This window comes from Populus trichocarpa, chromosome 15 (assembly GCF_000002775.5).
Source record: "Populus trichocarpa isolate Nisqually-1 chromosome 15, P.trichocarpa_v4.1, whole genome shotgun sequence".
NCBI classification, from domain to species: domain Eukaryota; kingdom Viridiplantae; phylum Streptophyta; class Magnoliopsida; order Malpighiales; family Salicaceae; genus Populus; species Populus trichocarpa.
This window is the reverse complement of record NC_037299.2, coordinates 11,840,486-11,861,146: the sequence shown is the minus strand read 5'-3', so window position 1 is coordinate 11,861,146 and position 20,661 is coordinate 11,840,486. Positions and strand designations below refer to the sequence as shown.

At 35.1% G+C, this 20,661-nt stretch overlaps 4 protein-coding genes and 1 non-coding gene across 17 annotated transcripts; 3 read left to right on the top strand and 2 right to left on the bottom strand.

The window, feature by feature from the left end:
* The first annotated feature begins 1,150 nt into the window (after positions 1-1,150).
* On the top strand, positions 1,151-8,544 carry LOC7454729 (CBS domain-containing protein CBSCBSPB5). 2 transcript variants are annotated; one of them, XM_024586119.2, is made up of 14 exons: positions 1,151-1,560; positions 2,338-2,506; positions 2,620-2,752; positions 2,837-3,007; positions 3,157-3,235; positions 3,363-3,476; positions 3,620-3,686; positions 4,018-4,123; positions 4,205-4,263; positions 5,932-6,041; positions 6,125-6,258; positions 6,554-6,639; positions 6,733-6,822; positions 8,121-8,544. In XM_024586119.2, exons 1-14 carry the CDS (start codon positions 1,430-1,432, stop codon positions 8,295-8,297), a joined length of 1,626 nt encoding a protein of 541 aa, XP_024441887.2. In that variant the 5' UTR covers positions 1,151-1,429; the 3' UTR covers positions 8,298-8,544. The 2 variants fall into 2 exon arrangements, with proteins under 2 accessions (XP_024441887.2, XP_024441885.2); XM_024586117.2 differs by having other exon boundaries at positions 1,152-1,560; positions 4,205-4,272.
* Positions 8,545-12,554: 4,010 nt separating this feature from the next.
* On the top strand, positions 12,555-14,841 carry LOC7463132 (non-specific phospholipase C6). Its single transcript, XM_002322231.4, has 3 exons — positions 12,555-13,914; positions 14,085-14,261; positions 14,413-14,841. Exons 1-3 carry the CDS (start codon positions 12,837-12,839, stop codon positions 14,709-14,711), a joined length of 1,554 nt encoding a protein of 517 aa, XP_002322267.1. The 5' UTR covers positions 12,555-12,836; the 3' UTR covers positions 14,712-14,841.
* A 343-nt stretch (positions 14,842-15,184) lies between these two features.
* LOC7454727 (mediator of RNA polymerase II transcription subunit 30) lies at positions 15,185-17,926 on the bottom strand. 12 transcript variants are annotated; one of them, XR_008057509.1, is made up of 5 exons: positions 17,344-17,919; positions 16,772-16,852; positions 16,359-16,522; positions 15,823-15,893; positions 15,185-15,762 (listed from the first exon to the last, which is right to left on the bottom strand). XR_008057509.1 is itself a non-coding variant. In XM_052447642.1 (3 exons), exons 1-3 carry the CDS (start codon positions 17,746-17,748, stop codon positions 16,458-16,460), a joined length of 561 nt encoding a protein of 186 aa, XP_052303602.1. In that variant the 5' UTR covers positions 17,749-17,926; the 3' UTR covers positions 15,185-16,457. The 12 variants fall into 12 exon arrangements, 2 of the variants coding, with proteins under 2 accessions (XP_052303602.1, XP_002321708.2); XR_008057508.1 differs by having other exon boundaries at positions 15,185-15,734; XR_008057507.1 differs by having other exon boundaries at positions 15,247-15,577; positions 15,660-15,762; positions 15,823-16,522; positions 17,344-17,917.
* Positions 17,927-18,008, bottom strand: TRNAS-UGA (transfer RNA serine (anticodon UGA)). The gene has a single exon. It is a non-coding gene; the product is annotated as a tRNA-Ser (tRNA).
* Positions 18,009-18,104: 96 nt separating this feature from the next.
* LOC7454726 (thylakoid lumenal 17.9 kDa protein, chloroplastic) lies at positions 18,105-19,433 on the top strand. Its single transcript, XM_002322230.4, has 4 exons — positions 18,105-18,395; positions 18,546-18,660; positions 18,742-18,811; positions 19,072-19,433. Exons 1-4 carry the CDS (start codon positions 18,109-18,111, stop codon positions 19,290-19,292), a joined length of 693 nt encoding a protein of 230 aa, XP_002322266.2. The 5' UTR covers positions 18,105-18,108; the 3' UTR covers positions 19,293-19,433.
* The last annotated feature ends 1,228 nt before the right edge of the window (positions 19,434-20,661 follow it).

Below are 20,661 nucleotides of genomic sequence, written 5' to 3'. Positions count from 1 at the left end.
GAGAAGGAGAGTATTTTTTTTTACCGTGCATTCGGTTTTATTTCAGATATTTTTTTACAGTCTTCCATATAAATATGAGCGATGAGGTAGTTTGATCCGTGATTTGACAAATTCTAATATAAATTAGACCGAGTCAAAACAAAGTTTTTTTTTTTAAAAATAAAAAAATAGATCTGGATTCATAGAAGAATCCAAACCCTAAACCAAACTAAATCCAACAACTATGCTGTTAATTAACAAATATGTTGTCAACCAATCACTACTGATTCATTTTTCAATGACCTTTGGTGGAGGGATTTTGTCTTTTTTTTTTAATATATAATAGTAGACATTAAACCAGCTTATATATACTTCGACTAATTTTCAAGATTATAAAATTAACGACTAGATAAGTTTCTAATGACTATGAGATTTATGACACTCAAACTGATAATTTCTGGAGAGCAAACTCAAAACCTGACTAGTTGAGTTGAACCTCTTAAAATTATTTTGTCTCTATTTTTAATTTTAGAGAATCATGCTTTTATTTTTATGTTTTGTATTGTAGAATATTGTATCATCTAATAAAAACAGAAGTGTAACTCTTTATCTAATATATATTTTACACATAAAATCATTATAGTTGTCAACTATATTAGTTGATAGCATTATGTTGCCATCAAGAAATTTTTATTAGTGTCTTAACTTTGTCAATGTGCTTTTGTAGAAGTGAAAAGTTTTTTAATTATGCATTTAAAATTTAATTTATATGTCCTATAAAATATAATTTAACGATTATATAAGTAAATAAATGTAAAAAGAGATTTTAATAAATAAAAAACAAATATAAATATAAATATTTGGTTTAAAACAGACTCGATGATTGCTTAATACTTATTTTGACATAAAATAAAATTTCAAGATTTTATGTTTATTTTTAAATATTAAAATGATGATATAATTTAAATTAAATACTAAGTTTTATTTTTAAATTTATTTTTAATTTTAATATATAAAAATGATTTAAAAAAGAAAAAGACGAATCATCGTACCAAACAATCAATTTGACATTGTTTATTTCTTTTTAGGAGGTATGAAAGGAAATTTACAAGTTTTACCCAAACTAAAATAAAATCTTACCTTACCCCTTTAAAGCAAAGAAAAGGTAAGATCCTAAAAACAAACGGGGCCAATTCAGTAACGTGCAAAATTATCGTTGGCCTTCCTCCCCATTCTCTAGCAATTCTCTTTCCATTTCCAATTCTTAAGGCATTCCTTTTCCCTCGCCTCGCCTCGCCGGTCCATTTTTCCCGGGAAATCCCGACATCGCGAGAACTTTACCGGAAAATATTAAAAAAGAAAACTAATTTCCTCTTATCGTGATTATTCCCTGAATTATCAAAATATATCCGGATTTTGATTCTGAATACTGTTATTATTGGCGGTGAAGATGGCAAGTCAAGGAAGTTCGTCGAGGAAAAGTATGTCGTATTCGTCGTTCCAGGGAAGAAAAAAGGCTAATGAGAATGGAGGAGGAGGTCTTGATGGTTCTAGGAGATCTCTCACCTCTTCCCGCTCTATGTATGTTCGCTCTGAGTTTTTGTTTTTATTTATTTATATGTTTGATTCTGAAAACCACTTTTATTTCTATTTCTTAATTTAATAATTAGAGCAATGAAGGAAAAAATCAATGAGTTTGGAGTATTTTAAATATCGGTTTTTACATGTAATTTTTGTAGAGATTACTTGGCCGTAATAAATTGTGGGATACGAAGAGAAGAGCTTTGAATTGTATTGTGGCTGTTGCTTGCAATTGTGAGCTATTGAAATGATTCAATGAATATTAGTTTGGTTAACGAGGAAAACAATCTGTGTTTGAGGGTGGAGAGGAGAGTCCTAGTAGGATGAATTTGGATTTTAGGTTCGTTCTTGTTGCCGTGTTTGGTAATGGATCTATTCCTTTCTCAGCAAATAAAAAGGAAGAAGAAAATTTGTGAATCAATGACAGTGAATAGATTGATTGAGTTGCAGAATGTGATCATGAGGAATTCTTTTATATCCTATCATTATTATTCATGCTTCTCCCACTTCTCCCGAATACAGTAATGAGATGCTTGAGCTTAGTAAATCACGAAACTCTGGGCGTGGCTTTGGCCTCATGTTTAGGTAATCAATCTCTCGGGCTACTTCATCACTGGATGCATTTTAGAAGACATAATAGTGATATCAGATTATGTAGATAGATAGATTGGCATGCTGCTCACATGACAAATATCTATATTCACCGGAGGGTCCGGCAACAATGATTGTTACATCACCATTAATGTAACCTTCCATTTATAACTGCATCTGAAACAGGGGACTAACTGGAGAGCGCACAGTAAAACGTTTGCGTCTGTCAAAGGCCCTGACAGTACCAGAAAGCACAAGCATTTATCAAGCTTGCTGTCGGATGGCTGCTCATAGAGTTGATGCCTTATTGCTAACTGACTCTAATTCGTTACTTTGTGGAATCCTTACAGATAAGGTATGACTAAAATTTTATGTTGTCAGGACAAAAGAAACTAGTGGAAGGAATTTTCCTCTTGCTGCCTTTAACATAATGTGGACCTATTTTTGTCTTATTTCCTCTTTCTGTAGGATTTAGTTTCAAGAGTAATTGCTTGTGAGCTTAATCTTGAGGAAACACCCGTTTCTAAAGTTATGACCAGGAACCCTGTTTTCGTTCTTTCTGAAACTCTTGCCGTGGAAGCTCTCCAGAAGATGGTTCAAGGTTTGTTTATTGAGATGCATGTCAACCCTGCAACCCTGTTACATCTCACCATTTGGATATGGTCCTGATATTAATAATCAACAGGAAAATTCAGACATTTACCTGTTGTTGAGAATGGAGAGGTTATTGCCTTACTAGATATAGCAAAGTGTTTATATGATGCCATAGCTCGTATGGAAAGGGCAGCAGAAAAAGGAAAAGCCATTGCTGCAGCTGTTGAAGGTGTTGAAAAAAATTGGGGGACATCCATATCTGGTTAGTGGAAAGTGTTCTTTTGAATAACTTTTGTGACTACTTGTCCTTCCGGCTACTTTGTTACTACATAATGCAGTGTAGAATTAATTCCTTACTTTTCTTCATGCTTTTGTTTTATTTTTATTTTTATTTTTTTGGTTCACACACAGGAACCAATACGTTCATTGAGACACTTCGAGAGCGGATCTTTAGGCCTGCTATATCTACGATAATTCCAGAGAATTCAAAGTAGGTAATAATTTGTCTTCTTGAGTGTTTATCTTGGATATTCTTCTTCTACCACTGTTTGCTTAGAGGATTTGTGGACAAAACGGACTGCAAGTTGTTTAATTTGATATGTTGTTGCATCTTTCAGGATTGTAACTGTATCACCGACAGAGACTGTTTTGGAAGTTACAAAGACGATGCTCGAATCTTCATCAAGCTGTGCAGTAGTGACAGTGGATGGAAAACCCCGAGGAATTTTTACGTGAGTTTATTTTTAAATTGCATCTAACAAGCAAGTGAATAGAGTTAAAACTGCATTGGTTATCTGCGTTTGCATCTAAATCTTATAGCAGGAAGTTTTTGTTATGCTGTTATTATTGATACACCTTTTTTTTTTATTCTCGGTTCAAAGGATATCCTGATGCGAGTAATAACACAAAATCTTTCTCCAAATTCAACTCTTGTGGAGAAGGTATCTTTCTCCTTCAGACAGCGTAGCATGCTTTTGAGGGATTTCATCAAAAGAAAATTGTACATGTCCTGTATCCTCCTATTTGCAATGATATAGAATCTGCTAACACCATGGAGAATGTGTATATCTACCCTCTAAGAAAGCCATTATCCAATTATGTTTTCAAGTTGATCTCATAGTGAGAATTTAGGAAAGATATTACCTATTTAGCATATTTTAAATGAAGCAGTGACTAGCAAAACTTAGACTTGGACCCTTAACATAGAAGAATATTTCTCTCTGATAAATGGAAGAAAGTGGTTACGTCAGCCATCTTTGAATTTTTCTACAGGTCATGACTCCCAATCCAGAATGTGCAACGATTGATACACCAATTGTTGATGCTCTGCACACCATGCATGATGGGAAATTTTTGCACCTTCCTGTGCTAGACAGAGGTGCCATCCTCGTAGATAAAGTGTGAAATGCTTTTTAGCCAGTCATTTTGGTTTCTGATGACCTTGGATGGTTGGATGCAGATGGGAACATAGTTGCTGTCATTGATGTAATTCATATCACTCACGCTGCAGTGGCCACAGTAAGCCAAGTCTGTTTCTTTCTTGGACTATGTAGTGCTTTACAATGTTCCCTTTGCAAGTTTTATTGACCTGGAACGAGTTCTGATTTCTTTGGATTAAAAAACACTAAACGACACAGTGTTTTTACTATACATCACGCTACTATAGCCCCTCTCACAATTTACTATGGATTGCTGCAGTGAATTTTCTTTTTTGTTTTGATCATCAAGATTTTTTTATCCTCGATTGAATCTTTTTGTGGCCAAATTAATGGCTGATTGCTTCTGATTTGTTAAAAAAGGGTAAGATTGAAAGACAAAGGGAAAATAAGTGGCAATTTAAAAGTTTGTATGAAAAGTTTAGTTTGGTCCTGTGTTCCAATTTCTGAACTTTCTATCCTTTTAGTTTTTGAAAATTCAATTTTGTTTCAAAACTTTATTTTTTATTTTTATTTTTTAGTCTTTGTTTTGAGAGAAAAGAGATAGAGTCGCCAGATTTCAATTGAAGAGTTTTCAATTGAAGAGTGAGAAAGTCGTGGTTGACACCGATTCCGACAACGAAAAAGATTAATCTTGGTGTTAATGAGTTATATTTAATGAGGGGAGTTTCACCTAATTGTTATTTGTCATTTTCCTTACTTGAAATGGTAGATCTGACCTTAGGAAATCTTTTAATTTGGGTTGATTTTGAGATTTTTATGTTTTTTTGACTAGTTTTTGGTTTATTTGAGGCCATGCATGGCTTTATCAAGGTCTTTAGGGTGTTTTCTAGGTGATTTGGGTAAAAAAATAAGTTGAAAAATGAATTTCTGAGCATAAAATACTCATGGCCCGACTTTTCATTGACCCCCCAATCGTCGGTTTCTAGACTAGTAGCGACGCGTCTTCTACGTTGTTTTTTTAATTAACCCTTTAATATAAAAAAATAAGAGGCCTGACTCGTGGACCAAACCTCTTTTGAATGGGCTGGGCGTGCAGGCCCACACGTGCATGACCTGTGTTTTGCCCCTAAATTTTAATCTTTATTCCCATTTAAATAGATTCATAAAAAATAATTTGAAGTTTTTTTATTGGATACCATTGAAATTCCATATTTTTTTTATGAAATCATAGTTTATTTTTAATGATATTACTGAGTGTTTTTTTTTTTACCTTCGTTTATGATATTTTTAGATTTTATTTGATCGTTATATTTTTTTTTGTTTGTTGTTTGATTAAATATTGTTTGATCTTTTTTTTCCATGAAATTTTACAACATTATTTTTTATAACATTAGTGGGTGATTGTTTTTGCAGCTCTTCACGATGATTTTGACTCACAATAAAAAAAAATCTTGGTTCACAATAAAAAATTTTCTTGCTGCTGCATAAAATATGTTGCTAATGGCTACACTTTTTTTTGGCTGATTTTTTTTTATCCAACCCATGGTGGAGTGCAGGACAATAGACGAGTAATAGCTGTAATATGTTAGATTTCAAAAAAACAAGTATTCTTAAAAATTCCTCATATATCCGTTTCCAGCTTGTATTCGATGTATGTTGTGTTTAAATAATTAGGTGGCATGCATGTGGTATTTTATTTTCCCCATAAAGTGTAAATTTATATTGTTGGTTGGTCTTGAGGAGAATATATGATGCTATGGTTATTTCTGAGAAGAACAAAAGCATTCATGTGCCCTTCATTAATCAGGTCGGGAGCGCTGCTGCAGCAAATAATGAGACTGCAAACACAATGATGCAGAAGTTTTGGGACTCTGCCATGGCTTTGAGTCCTAATGGTGACGATGAGGAGGCGCGGAGGTTAGATGTTTTGGTGTTAATATTATGCTAGCATTTCGATTTCATCTATTTGGTTTACTTACATGTAGTTGATGACATGCCAGTGAAGGTTCCTTGAAATTGGCTTCCGAAGGAACAGAGGCTGGGAGATCGCTTCTCTATCCATCATCAGTGTATCCAAATGTATTTTCTTTTAAAATTGAAGACAAAAGGGGGCGAATGCACAGATTTACTTGTGGTAGGATATTTGTTTTGCTTTTTATACTAGGCTTTTTAAGATGGTCATGGATTTGGTTTTCCCCACTGCATCAGGCATGCATGTAGCTTATAGAATTTGCATTTCATTGCAAGTTACTGCCAGGTGACTTGCTTTAGAGAGTACAAACATATATTTGTTATTCTCGTGAAGTTAGGCTTCTTTGGCATAGGAGACGTGAATGGCTGAATGCTGTGAAATGCTGGGCTCACTTAACGAAAATACAGTTCACATATAAAAGGTAGCTGACTTTGTTTATGGCTTTCTTTTGAGGTAGAGACCCGGAATCTGACTGATATAATAACTTCAATCCTTCAGAGGCTAGGGGATGACATTAACTGTAACAACTTACCTCAAATTCTGGTATGTTTTATGGACTTCATACTATGGTCAATAGCCTGAATTAGTTATTTTCCTTCTCTTGATTTCATACTAACTTGAAGTTGCATTCCAAAGTATGAAGATGAAGACCATGACAAAGTTGTTCTGGCATCAGATAGTGATCTCATCACAGCTGTAGAGCATGCCAGATCAGCTGGTTTGAAGGTATTTTCAAATGTCTGCTTGTCATTGATGTTTTTCTATAGAAAAGTGGGATAAATTAGTTAAATTAAGGGACAAAATTACCTGGAGAATGGGCTATTGGTGGCAGTGACACTGCTATCTATAAACTGTGAGATTAGTTCTCTGTGGATCATCCTCTTGACATGACAGGCTCTATGAAGTTACTATTTTCCAATCTAAGTTCTATACAAACATTGTTACGTATCCAAAAAAAAAAAAAAAAAAAAAAGGCGCAACCTGAATAACACTTAAAAAACCAAATGCAGCAGTCACCTACTCACCTTGCGGTAGAATATTATATTATTTTGGATATGCTTATATTGGATCCTAGATGAAAAAGAGGAAGGGATTTTTTGGGCCAGTGGATGCACACACTCTCTCCCCACACAGCTACTAGGCTGCCTTCATTAATTTCTTTTCTTCTTAGGTTAAATTTGGTATGGAATTAAAAATTGGAAGGGAAAATGTTAAGGGGGTAAGATTTAAGAGTGAAGCGTTAAGGATGTAAAAAATTTGTTGATGAGTGAAATGTTAAAGGAGTTTGGTATGTGTTTGGTATGAGTGTTATACCTTGAATTAAATTATATTAGAAAAATAAATATACATAAATTGATGGGTCCTGAATGCTGCATTAAGATAAATAGGGAAACTTTTGATGCTAAATTAAAAAAATCAGAGGGAAAGCAGAAAAACCAAAAGTTTTCCTCCTTAAAACGGTTTTTTTACTTCCCAACTTGAAAGGTAACCCTTACCCTTCCAAATTTTGCGTACCAAACAAGGGGGAAGGGGGGTGAAAAATTACAAGGGTAACTTTTCATCTGCCTTCCTTTCATACCAAACACAACCTATTTGATAACTTAAATGTATTCCTAACCTACAATAAGAATAAGTTTGCCCCTTTTTAATCCTATGAAAGGTAAGTTTCCTTTTGTTTTAGGTAATAATATAAAATTTTATGAAGTGCTAGTAAAACCACATTCCATTCCCTTTTATCGTTGTAATTAAGAATGGTTTATCCTGATTTTGATTTGCATGTGTAAATTGAATGTTTGCTTTTATCTCTTTTAGAAGCCTTGATCTTTCCCAGATTTTGGAATTTTTTTTAGAAAGAGCCTTGAATGTTTGCTTTAAAGGTGTTGTTCTGTTTGTTACCAATATAAAACAGAAACCCTAACTATAATGGAAACAGCCCTCAGGAATCATGATGCGTTTCAGCAATTTTTATTTCTGAAAGGATATGTTAAGCTCGGCATTCTTAATTTCTTTGATGAACTCTGCAGAGTCTGAGGTTGCACTTAGATTGCTCAGGAAAAGGTGGAAGGAAGGGTTCTCGTTCAGAAGGTTTCGATTATGGTGAAGCAGATGCACGGGCATCTGCATACAGTACTCTTGCCGCAGGCGCTGCTCTAGTTGCTGGGGTAGGCGTATTAGCATACCTGAAGAGGTCTGGTTACTGATGCTTCTAAAAGTTACGAGCTCATTCAATCTTTAACTTCTTCTGATCTAAAAGGCCAAACAGGCATTGATTGCAACGGGATTTTCCTTTGATTGATGTTTTGTAGAATAATACAAGTATACAAGAAAATCACATTCTTGGTTCTGGTTATCGTGTAACTTCGCCTGTATCACTGCCACTTCTGTGTATTCTTTCATGGAGATTTTTGTGTACAGAAAATACAGCGATCATCCAGCTTTATTGACAAAGGCAAGTTTTCCTACCCCATTGTTGCTTTTCTCAAGCCAAGCGTTTGTAGGAAAGAAAACAAGGGCAAAAAATATCCATAACTGATTTTATATGATATGTTAAATAAAAACCCATTAAAAGAACTTATTTTACATGTAAAGGAAATAAATGTACATGTATAATATTTTTTTATTCATAATATATTTTCAATGGTTATTAAAGTAACAAATTAATTATAAACCTTCTCAAAACCAAAATAAATAAATAAATAAATAAAGCATTTTATTCTCTCCTACTATTGCTTTCACCCAACGAAATATATTTATATATCACCCGCTTGTGAAACAATCAACTATCCATAACAGAATAACCGTTTCTTTAAAAACCCACATTTTGGCGCCACTTCCTCAAAAACTCTTCTCATCACACAAATTCTCTCTCTCTCTCTCTCTCTCTCAATCTTGAAGGAAGCCCAAAGAAGGTATCAACAATGGCTGGCAAAGATCAAACTACAAATGATCTTACGCAATCTCCCCAAACATCCAATCTTGAAGCTCAAACCACAAAGAATATTATAGATCAGATTGATGAATTAATCAACTGAGAAGAAGATACATAAGAGTCAAAGATAGATGATTATGAGGAGCACTCTCCAACTTCACAGTTGAGCTTTACAATGCAATCAGAAAAGACAACCAAGATACTGTAAAGATAGCGGCACGTTCTGGTCAACATGAAAGACACAATCTTGAAGGAATAAGCCCAAAGATTGATTCTGCTCAAGAATTCAGTTATCAGCTTTATGGTAAAAAGCTTGGCACTTTCTACTCAACATCATACAACCAATCTTCAAGTAAGAAAAAAGATAGACTATTCCAAGAAATATGGTGACCTTTATGGACCCGAGGAAGGAGAAGATAGAGGGGTTAAAGGGTTGGCTGAGTTGGAGATTTTTTGAAGGAGAGGAGCTGGCATTGACTGGTTACTGTGGAGATATTGAAGAAGAAAGGAGTCAAAGGAAGATGATTCCGAGGAAGAAGGATTTCTCGGTGCTGAAAATATAGAAGAATCCGAGCCAGAATTTAAAGAACTGTTACGAACTTCGGAGAGTGACATAGAAAATGCAGAACAAGAACAAGAAAAGGAAAGTGGAGAAGGTTTTGTACTAAGAAGAAGTCTCTCCTTGAAAGGATAGCGTATAGTTCCTCTAATGATCTCGAGCAAGAAGAAGCATCTGATGGTGCTGGAGATATTTTGACTAATATGGAAGGAGTTAAAGAAGTAATGCAGAAATTTGACATCATAAGTGGAAGTAATGATGTAAGTTACCTACTCAAGAAAGAAGAAGGTGATGTGTATTTGATGAATGAAGACGAGAAAGATCAAAATCAACTAAAAAAGAGTCTCATGGAATGGTTAAGGGGATATGTTGAATTAGATGAAGATTGAGAGACTGTTAAAGAAACATTTAAATGGAGACTGATGTGCAAGGGCCTGAACTGTGACTTTTCCATGCAAGTGTCTGGTGATGTACCTGAGACACCATGCCTTGTGGGAAGGAAAGAGAAGGTGGAAAAAGTAGGAGAAAAAGTGAGCGTCAGGAATTGTTTCTTTCTGCAGTGCTTCCTGTTCAGGTGTTCTTAATTATGATATGAGAAATATGAGCTACGAATTCAATTGGAAAATCCATTTTCATGTAACCTGCTGGCTCTAAGACGCATTTAAATCGTTGGCAATAACAGCCCTGGCAGTAAGTCCTCAAGGTAAATGAGTATAGTAGCTTTGTAACAGTTTCGTAGCTGAAGCTGCACAAAACCACATTTTGCACCATACAATGAAGAAACACTCTTAAAGAAATCAACAATGGCTGACAAAGATCAAACTCTAATTTCGCAGCTGAATCTTTGCAACGCAATCAGGAAACATATCCACAATACAATTAAGAGGAGGAATGTGATGCCGCAACGCAACTAGATTTCAAGCGAAAAAGTAATCGAGCAGTGCTTAGATGTATAAAAAGAAAGCTGGAAAATGTCATATTGCTTCTCTGCATTAGTTTGAGTAAAAAACGTGCAACAATATTGTTGTCTTTCTGCTCTCTGCTTTAGTTTCTGGCAGAAAACTTTGATAAAATCCTTGTTGAAACCCCTCCCTGCCTTCTGTGTGGAATAGAGCTGGACGACAAATCCAAAGTAAACTATTCACCAGAGCTTCAAAACAAGTTTGGAAAGATGGATAGTAGATTTTAAGGATCAAGTGCTTCAAATTAGGTAAAGTAGGAACGGAGATATTCTTCAATTTTCTATGAGTACCCGTGGGTTTAGGCCCCACGCCTGATCCCAGAGGTCAAGTGCTCCTCTATCGCCTGTGGACCCAGGCACGCTCCTGTCACCTCTCGGGTCCAGTCCCTTTTCCTTTTTTTCTTCTTATTTCACTCACGGAGCTTCTTCTTTTTTCTCGTTTTTATTTATATTATCATCTTGAAAATAAAATTAAATAAAAAATAGATCATGACAATGACAACTACTTAGAAAAACAATACAAAGAATGGAAAAATTTAATTTTTTTTAAAATGTAAAAATAAATAAGAAGTAATATATATTATTTATTTACGCGTTATACTCTGGGTTTTTTTTAAATAAAAGTTTTTTTAAAATTATTTTTAAAATTTTTGGATTGGTATAATATGTTAATATTAAAAATATTTTTTTAAAATAAAAAATATTTTTAAATGAAAATAATTTAAAAAAACCCGTAAAAAATCAACTATGATATACTCGATCGACCCATATTCCTGAAATCTAACAATCATGAGAATGGTATTATAAATTAATTAGAATTAGTTTGGTAGAAGGAAGTTATAAAATATTTGAATTTGAGCGCTAATTCAGCGGAGAGAGAAAGAGAGAGAGAGTAAATTGTCCTTAAAAATTGATGTTCCAGGCAGGAACAGACAAAGCACTAATCTTCATGTTTTTGACCTTTCATACCCTTCCATGTGTCTTCTTCAATTCTTTTTCCATTTCATGACGTGTCACTCACTAGTGGAAGCCCCTAGAGTTGCCACGCATAAGATTACATGCAATAGCAACACGTGCTTAGCTTCTATCATTAGTGCCCCTACATTAACGATAATGTCTTATGGTGTGTTTGTTTCGCTTAAAAAAAACAATTTTTAAATCTTTTTATATTTATTTCTTGTAAAATATTTTATAAAAAGAATTGATTAATAAAAATTATTTTACAGTAAATCTTTAAACTTAATTCACTTGTCATGAACTTTCTTAAATATTTTATAAAAAAAATTAATATAAAATTATTTCTTAAGTTAATTTTTTTTTATCCAACGGAGAGAAACCGTGTGAAGTAACATTATTTAACATAACATATTGCATATATATATATATATATATATATATATATATATATATGATTTGGAAGACTTTTTATCGAGTGGCAGCTAATTAAGCAATATATTTGATATTTTATTTGTCATTCTCTAATTCCGTCACGGGGTAATATGCAACCTGTCAATTCTGGAGTTTATGCGGCCCAGCACAAATAAAACTACGTGCTCTCAGAAAAAAACAAATAAATTAAAGATACCTTCATGTTGACATTCTTTCAATTTTAATCTTTTATTTAAAATTAATTTGTTTATATTTTTTTGATTATTTTGATATAATGATACTAAAAATAAATAAATAAAATTTTAAAAATATTATTTTTATATATTACTTAAAAAAATATTTTAAAAACATCCACACTTATTAATTAGCACATGAAACTGTGAAATTCTACGTTGGGAATGGGGGTAAATAATTTATTTATCTAGCAAGATATAATCAAATCACCGAAAACTGAATCTGCTAAAGATCTGGGTAGATTTGACCATCTTTACTGAAATCTAACTAGAATTATGAAAGCGATCAGTATATTAAACACACAAAATGTCATTTTCCCTTTATTTCCACCACCACCTCCCTTATAAAAAGCAAAAGCGTAGGAAGAACACACAAAAAAAAAAAAAAAAAAAAAACAGAGAAGCTTCTTTATTCTCTCTGTGGCCAAAACTAGTACAGTGAAAACTCCTCCATCTCATTCTGACTCTATAATATCCACTCAAGCAATAACTGTATAAGATACCAAATCTAATTTACTTCACACTGGCAATCAATAGACAGTAGAGGTTCCTGTTTGAGTTCTTTTATTTGATTATAAAGACAAGAAAGCAGATAAGCTTACAGGCCAAAGCTAAAGCAAACCCACTTTTGCCAAGAGGGTTATCTCCTGGCAAGAGAGAAAAACAAGAATGGGAAGATTCAGAACTAAGCCACCTTCATTTCCCTCCATTTTCTTGCTGTTTCTTACACTTTCATGTGTTTCTACGACCCAACAACCAAGCCCCATCAAGACCATTGTGGTTTTGGTGATGGAAAACAGATCTTTTGATCATATGATTGGTTGGATGAAGAAATCTATTAATCCAGCAATCAATGGTGTCTCTGGAACAGAATGCAATCCTGTATCGACCAAGAATCCAGGCCCACAATCCATTTGTTTCTCAGATGATGCTGAGTTTGTGGATCCAGATCCTGGACACTCTTTTGAAGATGTGGAGCAACAGGTATTTGGCAATAGCTCTTTTCCTTCAATGAGTGGTTTTGTTGAACAAGCTCTCTCCGTGTCACAAAACCTCTCTGAAACTGTCATGAAGGGCTTTAGGCCTGAATCTGTGCCAGTTTACGCCACACTTGTAAGGGAATTTGCAGTCTTTGATAGGTGGTTTTCTTCAATCCCTGGTCCAACACAACCCAATAGGCTGTTTGTGTATTCTGCTACTTCTCATGGCTCAACAAGCCATGTTAAGAAGCAATTGGCTATAGGATATCCTCAGAAGACAATTTTTGATTCACTTCATGAGAACGGTAAGGACTTTGGAATTTACTTCCAAAACATTCCAACAACTTTGTTCTTTAGGAACATGAGGAAATTGAAGTATATTTTTAAGTTTCATCTGTTTGATTTCAAGTTCAAGAAAGACGCTAGAGATGGGAAGCTGCCAAGCTTAACTGTGATTGAACCAAGGTATTTTGATCTTAAAGGATTGCCTGCAAATGATGATCACCCATCTCATGATGTTGCTAATGGTCAAAACTTGGTTAAGGAGGTTTATGAGACATTGAGAGCTAGTCCCCAATGGAATGAGACCCTTTTGGTCATTACATACGATGAACATGGGGGGTTTTATGACCATGTCGAGACTCCTTATGTCAATGTTCCCAGCCCAGATGGGAACACCGGCCCTGCCCCATCTTTTTTCAAGTTCGACAGGCTTGGAGTTCGTGTGCCGACAATTATGGTCTCTCCTTGGATCAAGAAAGGCACTGGTAAGCTTAATTTTTTATCTTTCATGTGAAGTTTGGCTGGTACCTAATGTCATTAGCTACTTTGTTCTTGAACACTTTGACTTTTGAAGCATGGACGTTATGTTCTGTTGTTTCACGCTCCCTCTTTCATTTTCTGCTGTGTTGATATCATTATTTGTTTATTTTTTCAGTGATAAGTAGCCCAAATGGGCCTGCTCCAAGCTCAGAGTTCGAGCACTCTTCAATTCCTGCAACCATAAAGAAAATGTTCAACCTCTCCTCAAACTTCTTGACACACAGAGATGCATGGGCCGGCACATTTGAAGGAGTTGTTGGGGAGTTAACCTCTCCCAGAACTGACTGCCCAGGTAAGAGTCTTATCAATGCACAATTAGGCATAAATGACTCAGATTTCATTAGTGATAGATTGATAATTTCTATAATTTTGTGTACTGATAAATCATAGGGTGGAGATAGATTGTTTTCTTTTTTAAGTTCTCCTTTCCAAATTCATTGCAGTGACCATGCCAGATGTAGCACCTCTGAGAACAACAGAAGCAAAAGAAGATAGTTCATTATCCGAATTCCAGAGCGAGGTAGTTCAACTAGCTGCTGTTCTTAACGGTGACCACTTCTTGAGCAGCTTCCCAGATGAGATAAGCAAGAAAATGAACGTAAAAGAAGCTCTAGATTATGTTGAAGGTTCTGTTACAAGGTTCATTAGAGCTAGCAAAGAGGCTATCAATTTAGGAGCAGATGAATCTGCCATTGTAGATATGAGATCATCGCTCACTACTAGATCTTCAGTTCACAATTAGTTGTTAATCCTCTGGGGGGTTTCCCTCTATTTATCTGTTCAAAACTGTGTAGCTTCATTTGTCATTCAATTGGTGAAAGTAGAGTGCAATAAAGCAGAAGGAAAGTTCTCCTGCCGGACGATTTTGTTTACCTTGGATCGTTTGAAGCAAACAGTCTAGCGAAGCACAAGCCTCGAGTCATTCGTCATGAATGGCCAGACAGGCTACTTGTGTTCATAAATAAGCACGCCTCCAGTAATACTTGCCTATGAAAAAAAAATTCAGATACAGAAGCACGCAATTTGCGGTGTTCATTAAGCTCTCAAAATGACATTCTTCCATTCTTTCATTAGTTCCGGCAGGGAGATACTGTCATAAATTTATTCCAAAAATCACATCAACTCAACAACCCATTAAAGTGATCTCACAAACAGGGGAAAACCCTTCTTTTTTTCTTCCATATAGAATGAATCATCACCATGGGATAAGCGCAGTAGTAAATGGAAAATAAATATACGTGATGAATGTCAGCTCAGCTTGCAGTCTGAGCGCAATCTTTAACCAAACACGACCTCCTTTATTTTTTACCCAAAATTTGGTTGGCATTCAATATCAATACAGATGCAAAGATCAGTCCCACATTTAAATGCAGAAGGGACCTCGTTCTGTTTGGTCTGTACTGACGGTAGCTAGCAGACAAGGATAGGCAAACATGACGAATCAAATTTTCTGCGAGAAAAAGGATTGCAAGGCCACAATACACGGCCTTCCTGTCCTACACGCAGGACATGTGGATGTTCTTCAACATCAGTTGCTTATAAGAGAATCAACATTTTCTGCTAAAAAGGTCCATCAACGATTTCTCTTTAAATATGCCATCAATGACGCTGCCAAAGAAACTTGAAACACTTGTAAGGTGTTTGCTCAAACAGTGCAATAAACAGGCTTTTACAGAGAAATTAAATTTACCTGTATATGCCCTCCAGTTTCTAGGAAGGTCACCTTGCCTTGATACAATGTTTGACCTGATTACGTATCATGGCTCTGTTACAGACTTAGTTGGATGAGAAACCTAACATTAAATGACCTCCAAAGGGTAAAACAATAGGTAAGAAACCTAACATTAAATTACCTCCAAAAGGTAAAACTTTGGGTAAGGAGAGAGCAGGCTACCACAAGCATATGCACAGGAGACCCTTGCATCTGTTAACAAAGCATTACAGCTAGAGTGTGCTTTCAAAAAAAGCAACTTCAAATTAACTTCTTGGTAATCTGATTTAAAACATGTTGGGGATAGTATTTTATTTATATTGTAAGGCCACTATGTGGAGGAATTAAATTGTTTATTTCATGAGATGCAGCTACAATTTCCTAAGGGGTTCAAAGCGAACAAAAACCAGACATTACAAATTAAAAATAACAATGTCTGAAATCACTTCATGTAGTGATCAAACAGGGAATGTCATTGCGTATGAAAAAACAATCAAAGTTGCTTGTACCAGAAATTTCCGTCAAGATATACAACCCATGCTCTCTTGTTCAAAATCTCTTTGGTTTTACTAATTTCTGCTAACCCAGAATCGCCTTCTTACTATCTAGCTCTAGAGATCTACAGTTAATGTATATCAGTGTCGCAAGGAAAGAAAATGTCAAGATAGACACCATCACCTCACAAAGACTCAGTCCTTTATTCTCAGGCATCCCCTTTCAAAATAATGATTTCTGAACGAACTTCAGACAGAACAAGGAGTCTGCCATGTAGATATGTCAGTAATGATCTCTCGTAATTGATCTATGAGTAGCTTGACATATGTGTTCTTCTTTGCAAGTTCCTGTGATGAAAACAATTCAAGTTCAGAGCTAATTCGTGCAGATATTAGGGGGAAAACACGCACACAAAACTTCAAAGAAGCTTAGAAACCATTATAACTATATGAGATAAATGGCGTTTTTTAGTAATCCAAAGAATCAGCCCAGTGCCATACAGCTGTACTATTGGAGCCATTATAAGACAGAATAGTAACTGCATAACCTCAACAAAACTATTACCCCATATGACTTCACAATTCACCGCAAATTACCTTTCTTAGGCTGGAGGCTCGCTCTTCCAACTTCTTAATCTCAGCTTCATCTGCTGGAGAACTCGTTTCAAAAGGTTTTGCCTATTTTGGAAGATGAAAGAACCACACTATTAGCTTGATAACCAAATCACAAAGACAATTTTTCCCAATTTGAAGCCATAAACATTTCCAGTTAACCCAAAAAATTCATAGTCTAGATCACTAACTTATCAAGTATTGAAGCTTAAACATTTCTAACAGCAAGTTCCACTTGACTCCCAACTTATTATATACATCAGATTGACAATTTGAGACTAAATAACAAAATTCCAATCAAAACACAAAAATGTCTCAAAATTTTAGGGTAAAAACTGTTCCTTTTTAATCAATTACTATCCAGTATTCCCCCAAATTCTATCTTAATACATCATAATAACATTTTGCAACTAATTAGAGCAACATTTAATCAAAACACACACAAAAAAATACCCTTCAAATGTTAGAAAAGAAACGCCCCTTTTAATCAAGCACTATCTAAGCAAGAAAATCACCAAAAAAAGAAAACTAGGGTTAGGGTTTCTAAGAAAATAAACCTTGTGAGAATTAGGAATTGCCGCAAGAACATCACGAAGAGCAGCAACCGAATTCTTATACCGAAACCGAGCTTCATCAAGAGCTCCATTACCCACACCACCACCACCACCACTCAACTCATGAGTGGAATCAGATACAGCAGCATTAGCATCACCATTGACAGTAATGACGACGGCACCGTTTTGGGCATTTTTAGAAGTAATGGGTGAAGTCACAGCAGTTGTAGCAGTGGAGGTGGTGGACCATAAAGTGGGGTTGCAAAGCTCATCGTTCATAGAAGAAAGGATTTGGTAACCAGCTTGGATTGTTTCTTCTAGATGTTTTTGGCCTTCTATTGCTAGTTCTTGTGTTGTTTTTGAGTGTTGTGGTGTTGCTGGTGAAATGGGATTTGAATTATATTCCATTTTCCGTTTGTTCGAGGAAAAAAAAGATGAGATCTTTTTTCGTTTTGTCTATCGTTTTTTCTTAGAAACCAAACATGGGGTTTGAGAGATTAAAATGTTTTTGGAACAAAACCCTATACAAATAAAAATCATCTCTCTCTCTCTGCTTTCTATTTTGTCAGAAAGAAAATTGGAAAAACGTCGACAGCAGGGTTCGAACCTGCGCGGGCGAAGCCCAACAGATTTCAAGTCTGTCTCCTTAACCACTCGGACATATCGACGATTGCTGTTCATGTTGCGGGAATGTTAAAATATATAAGATTCCAATTATGATATGCAAAATTTCCCTAGTTTGTTGGTCTTTTGTGTCAAGAGGACAGCATGAAATGCTGGAAAAAGGAAAGGATAACAAACGTAACAAGTATGAGCTTGATTGGTCATGTTCTTCCTCCACATCTTTCAACCTCCAAAATCACTAACTTTACTTCACAAAATGTTACTCCAAAACCCATTCTCTTCACCAATCTCTTCTCCTTAGCCCTCACTGTTACCTTAAATTCTCCATTGCCTTCCTTGGCTATCCCTTCTCTTAACTCTCAGCCTCCCCTTCTCTCTCCTACAACCCCATTTTCTCAGTCCAAGAACTTGCAGATTGGGCTAGAAAATGGGTATGTTAATCAGAATTCATGTGTTCTTCAAAGGGTTCTTTTTTGTTCCCACTTGTTCTTTTCTGGGATTAAATGTGGGTGGTTTGGTTTGTATGGCTTTGTTGTTTTGAATCGAAACTTTTGACCCTGTGCAATTTTCTGTTGTTGCAGGAAAATTAGGCCTTGCCCGTCAACAAACCCAGGTTGTGTTTCAACGAATCCGCAATCTTCATCATTTTCATTCCCATGGAGGATTCCTGAGAATGATACAGAGAATGCAATTCAGGTTTTAAAGTTGAAATACATGTTTACTTATCTTCCATTGTGCTAAATTATCCCTAATTTGGTTTACAATTTACTATTGCAGAAGTTAGAGGAAGCAATCCTGAAAACGCAGAGAAATGCCAAGATTCAAGTCATTGAAGATACCCCAAATGGTATTTCGACTAAACTGAATATGTAAACTGGTAAATCTACAGTCTACACCATATATATGCAGCCATACCTAACAACTTCTGAAAGACACTGAACACTATGACCTATGGATTATTTGGAAGAAGAAGAAGACACAAGAGATACAAAAACAAGTTTAGGACTTTAATATACTTCGTTGTGCATTTTAGATGTGATTGTGATAATACATGCATTGATTGATGCTAATTTTAGTTTCTATGAGTCATTTCTTTGGTCCTTTCAGGGAAATATTTACAAGCTGAGGTTGATGGAGGGTTTGATCCGGATGTCCTTGAGTTTTTGGTAAGAGGAGATGTAGTTGCGTATAGGACTATGGCCACAAAAGTAACCTATGTCTACCCTTTCACAACAGCATTTGGGGATTCAAAAGGACAAGAAGAAAGAATGAAGAAAATCTTGAACGAATTAGGCTGGTATGCTCCAAGTTTTGATTCCATGGATTAGATTTATGTTATATTTTATGTGAAACAACATAATTAAATTTAGTCATTTTAATTACACAATATTCATTCAGATGTTTTGTTGTTATTGACCTGATATTTTATTGCAAAAGACACAAGTCTCGGCTAGTAGAGACTGCAGTTTTGAGTGTGCTTCATCAATTTGTGGATGTTGTCAGGGATATCAGTGAAAACCTTCATCTAGTGGTTTTCGCTGGCTCTGACTAATCGTTAGTTACTAGAACAACATAAGGATTTGAGTCCAACTTCCAGACTTGTATAAGCACTTGATTTTAGAAATTTTTGTTTGGAGAGTCTGTTCTGATCATAAAAATTACTGTCTTAAATTATCTTGAAGACCATGATGATGGACAACATTTTGGACCAACATTTGCGTAACTTGTAATAATACCTTCTCAAATTCATAATTTAGATTAGATGCAAGATAAGATGACTAGATAAGTGGGAAAGGCATCTAAGGTGATGTATCATACATTCATAACATGCAACCATCTTGCTGCTCATTTCCAGCTGAAAGGGGGGAAAGAAGAAGCGAAAACCCACTTTCAAGTGTTCTTAGAACTCCATTTCAGAATGAGTGACAAATCAAAAGCACCTCCGTGCAGCTTTGATTAGAAATAAGATTTGAGCTTCTATAGGTGAAAGAAAAAGTTCATGATGAGGGCGAAATAGATGAAAGATCATTTGGTATGCAGTTGCAATTGCAATCCATTATGCAGAATGTAGGTGAAATAACATGTTCAGAAAGGATATGAAAATGGTAAGATCATTTCTTACTAGAAACAACATGTGCCACAACTAAAGTTCAAGCAAACTTGGTAAAGATCATTTCTTGCTTGAGTGCTGTAAAGCATATCTGTTGTCATGTGTAAGTTACAAAGATATTTTGCTTGAAGCTTGTGTGAGGTTTTATGGCATCCTTGTGTTTCAGACTCAATATTATCATTATTTGTTATGTTCGTTTTATAAAGGTTGATTTTCTAATAATGGCTTGTAGCAATGAGTTTGCTGTTGCTTTTGTTACAGAGTATTATTAACTTGATTTGGAAGTTCCAACTTTCTTTTTAAGTTTATTGTCAATGTTTTGTTTTAGGTAGAAAATGACTAGGGTGAAGAAACTAGACATGATTAGTCATCAATTTATTGGTTTTATTTGTTTTGAATTACTGATTAATTACTATCATGTCTACATTTAGAAGGATGAGGAAATGAGGGAAATGAACATCTAGAAAATTTCTACAGTATTGCTTCGATATATGTGAGAAGTTGCAAATGGCTATATTTTTTTGAAAGCATGAGCCTAAGAGCTCAACTGGGTCACCATTAGAAGTGAACTTCATTATCATATAACT

What these genes read in the sequence shown, in the direction of transcription:
- LOC7454729 (XM_024586117.2), top strand. Translation starts at nt 1,430, where the DNA reads ATGGCAAGTCAAGGAAGTTCGTCGAGGAAAAGTATGTCGTATTCGTCG. An exon ending in GACGATGAGGAGGCGCGGAG is followed by an intron (nt 6,042 to 6,124) that starts GTTAGATGTTTT and finishes ATGACATGCCAG; the next exon opens with TGAAGGTTCCTTGAAATTGG. An exon ending in AATGCACAGATTTACTTGTG is followed by an intron (nt 6,259 to 6,553) that starts GTAGGATATTTG and finishes CTTTTGAGGTAG; the next exon opens with AGACCCGGAATCTGACTGAT.
- LOC7463132 (XM_002322231.4), top strand. Translation starts at nt 12,837, where the DNA reads ATGGGAAGATTCAGAACTAAGCCACCTTCATTTCCCTCCATTTTCTTG. An exon ending in TTGGATCAAGAAAGGCACTG is followed by an intron (nt 13,915 to 14,084) that starts GTAAGCTTAATT and finishes TTATTTTTTCAG; the next exon opens with TGATAAGTAGCCCAAATGGG. An exon ending in TCCCAGAACTGACTGCCCAG is followed by an intron (nt 14,262 to 14,412) that starts GTAAGAGTCTTA and finishes AATTCATTGCAG; the next exon opens with TGACCATGCCAGATGTAGCA.
- LOC7454727 (XM_002321672.4), bottom strand. Translation starts at nt 17,748, where the DNA reads ATGGAATATAATTCAAATCCCATTTCACCAGCAACACCACAACACTCA. An exon ending in CAATTCCTAATTCTCACAAG is followed by an intron (nt 16,853 to 17,343) that starts GTTTATTTTCTT and finishes CTTCCAAAATAG; the next exon opens with GCAAAACCTTTTGAAACGAG. An exon ending in GAGCCTCCAGCCTAAGAAAG is followed by an intron (nt 16,523 to 16,771) that starts GTAATTTGCGGT and finishes TTTTCATCACAG; the next exon opens with GAACTTGCAAAGAAGAACAC.
- LOC7454726 (XM_002322230.4), top strand. Translation starts at nt 18,109, where the DNA reads ATGAAATGCTGGAAAAAGGAAAGGATAACAAACGTAACAAGTATGAGC. An exon ending in CAGATTGGGCTAGAAAATGG is followed by an intron (nt 18,396 to 18,545) that starts GTATGTTAATCA and finishes CTGTTGTTGCAG; the next exon opens with GAAAATTAGGCCTTGCCCGT. An exon ending in ATACAGAGAATGCAATTCAG is followed by an intron (nt 18,661 to 18,741) that starts GTTTTAAAGTTG and finishes TTACTATTGCAG; the next exon opens with AAGTTAGAGGAAGCAATCCT.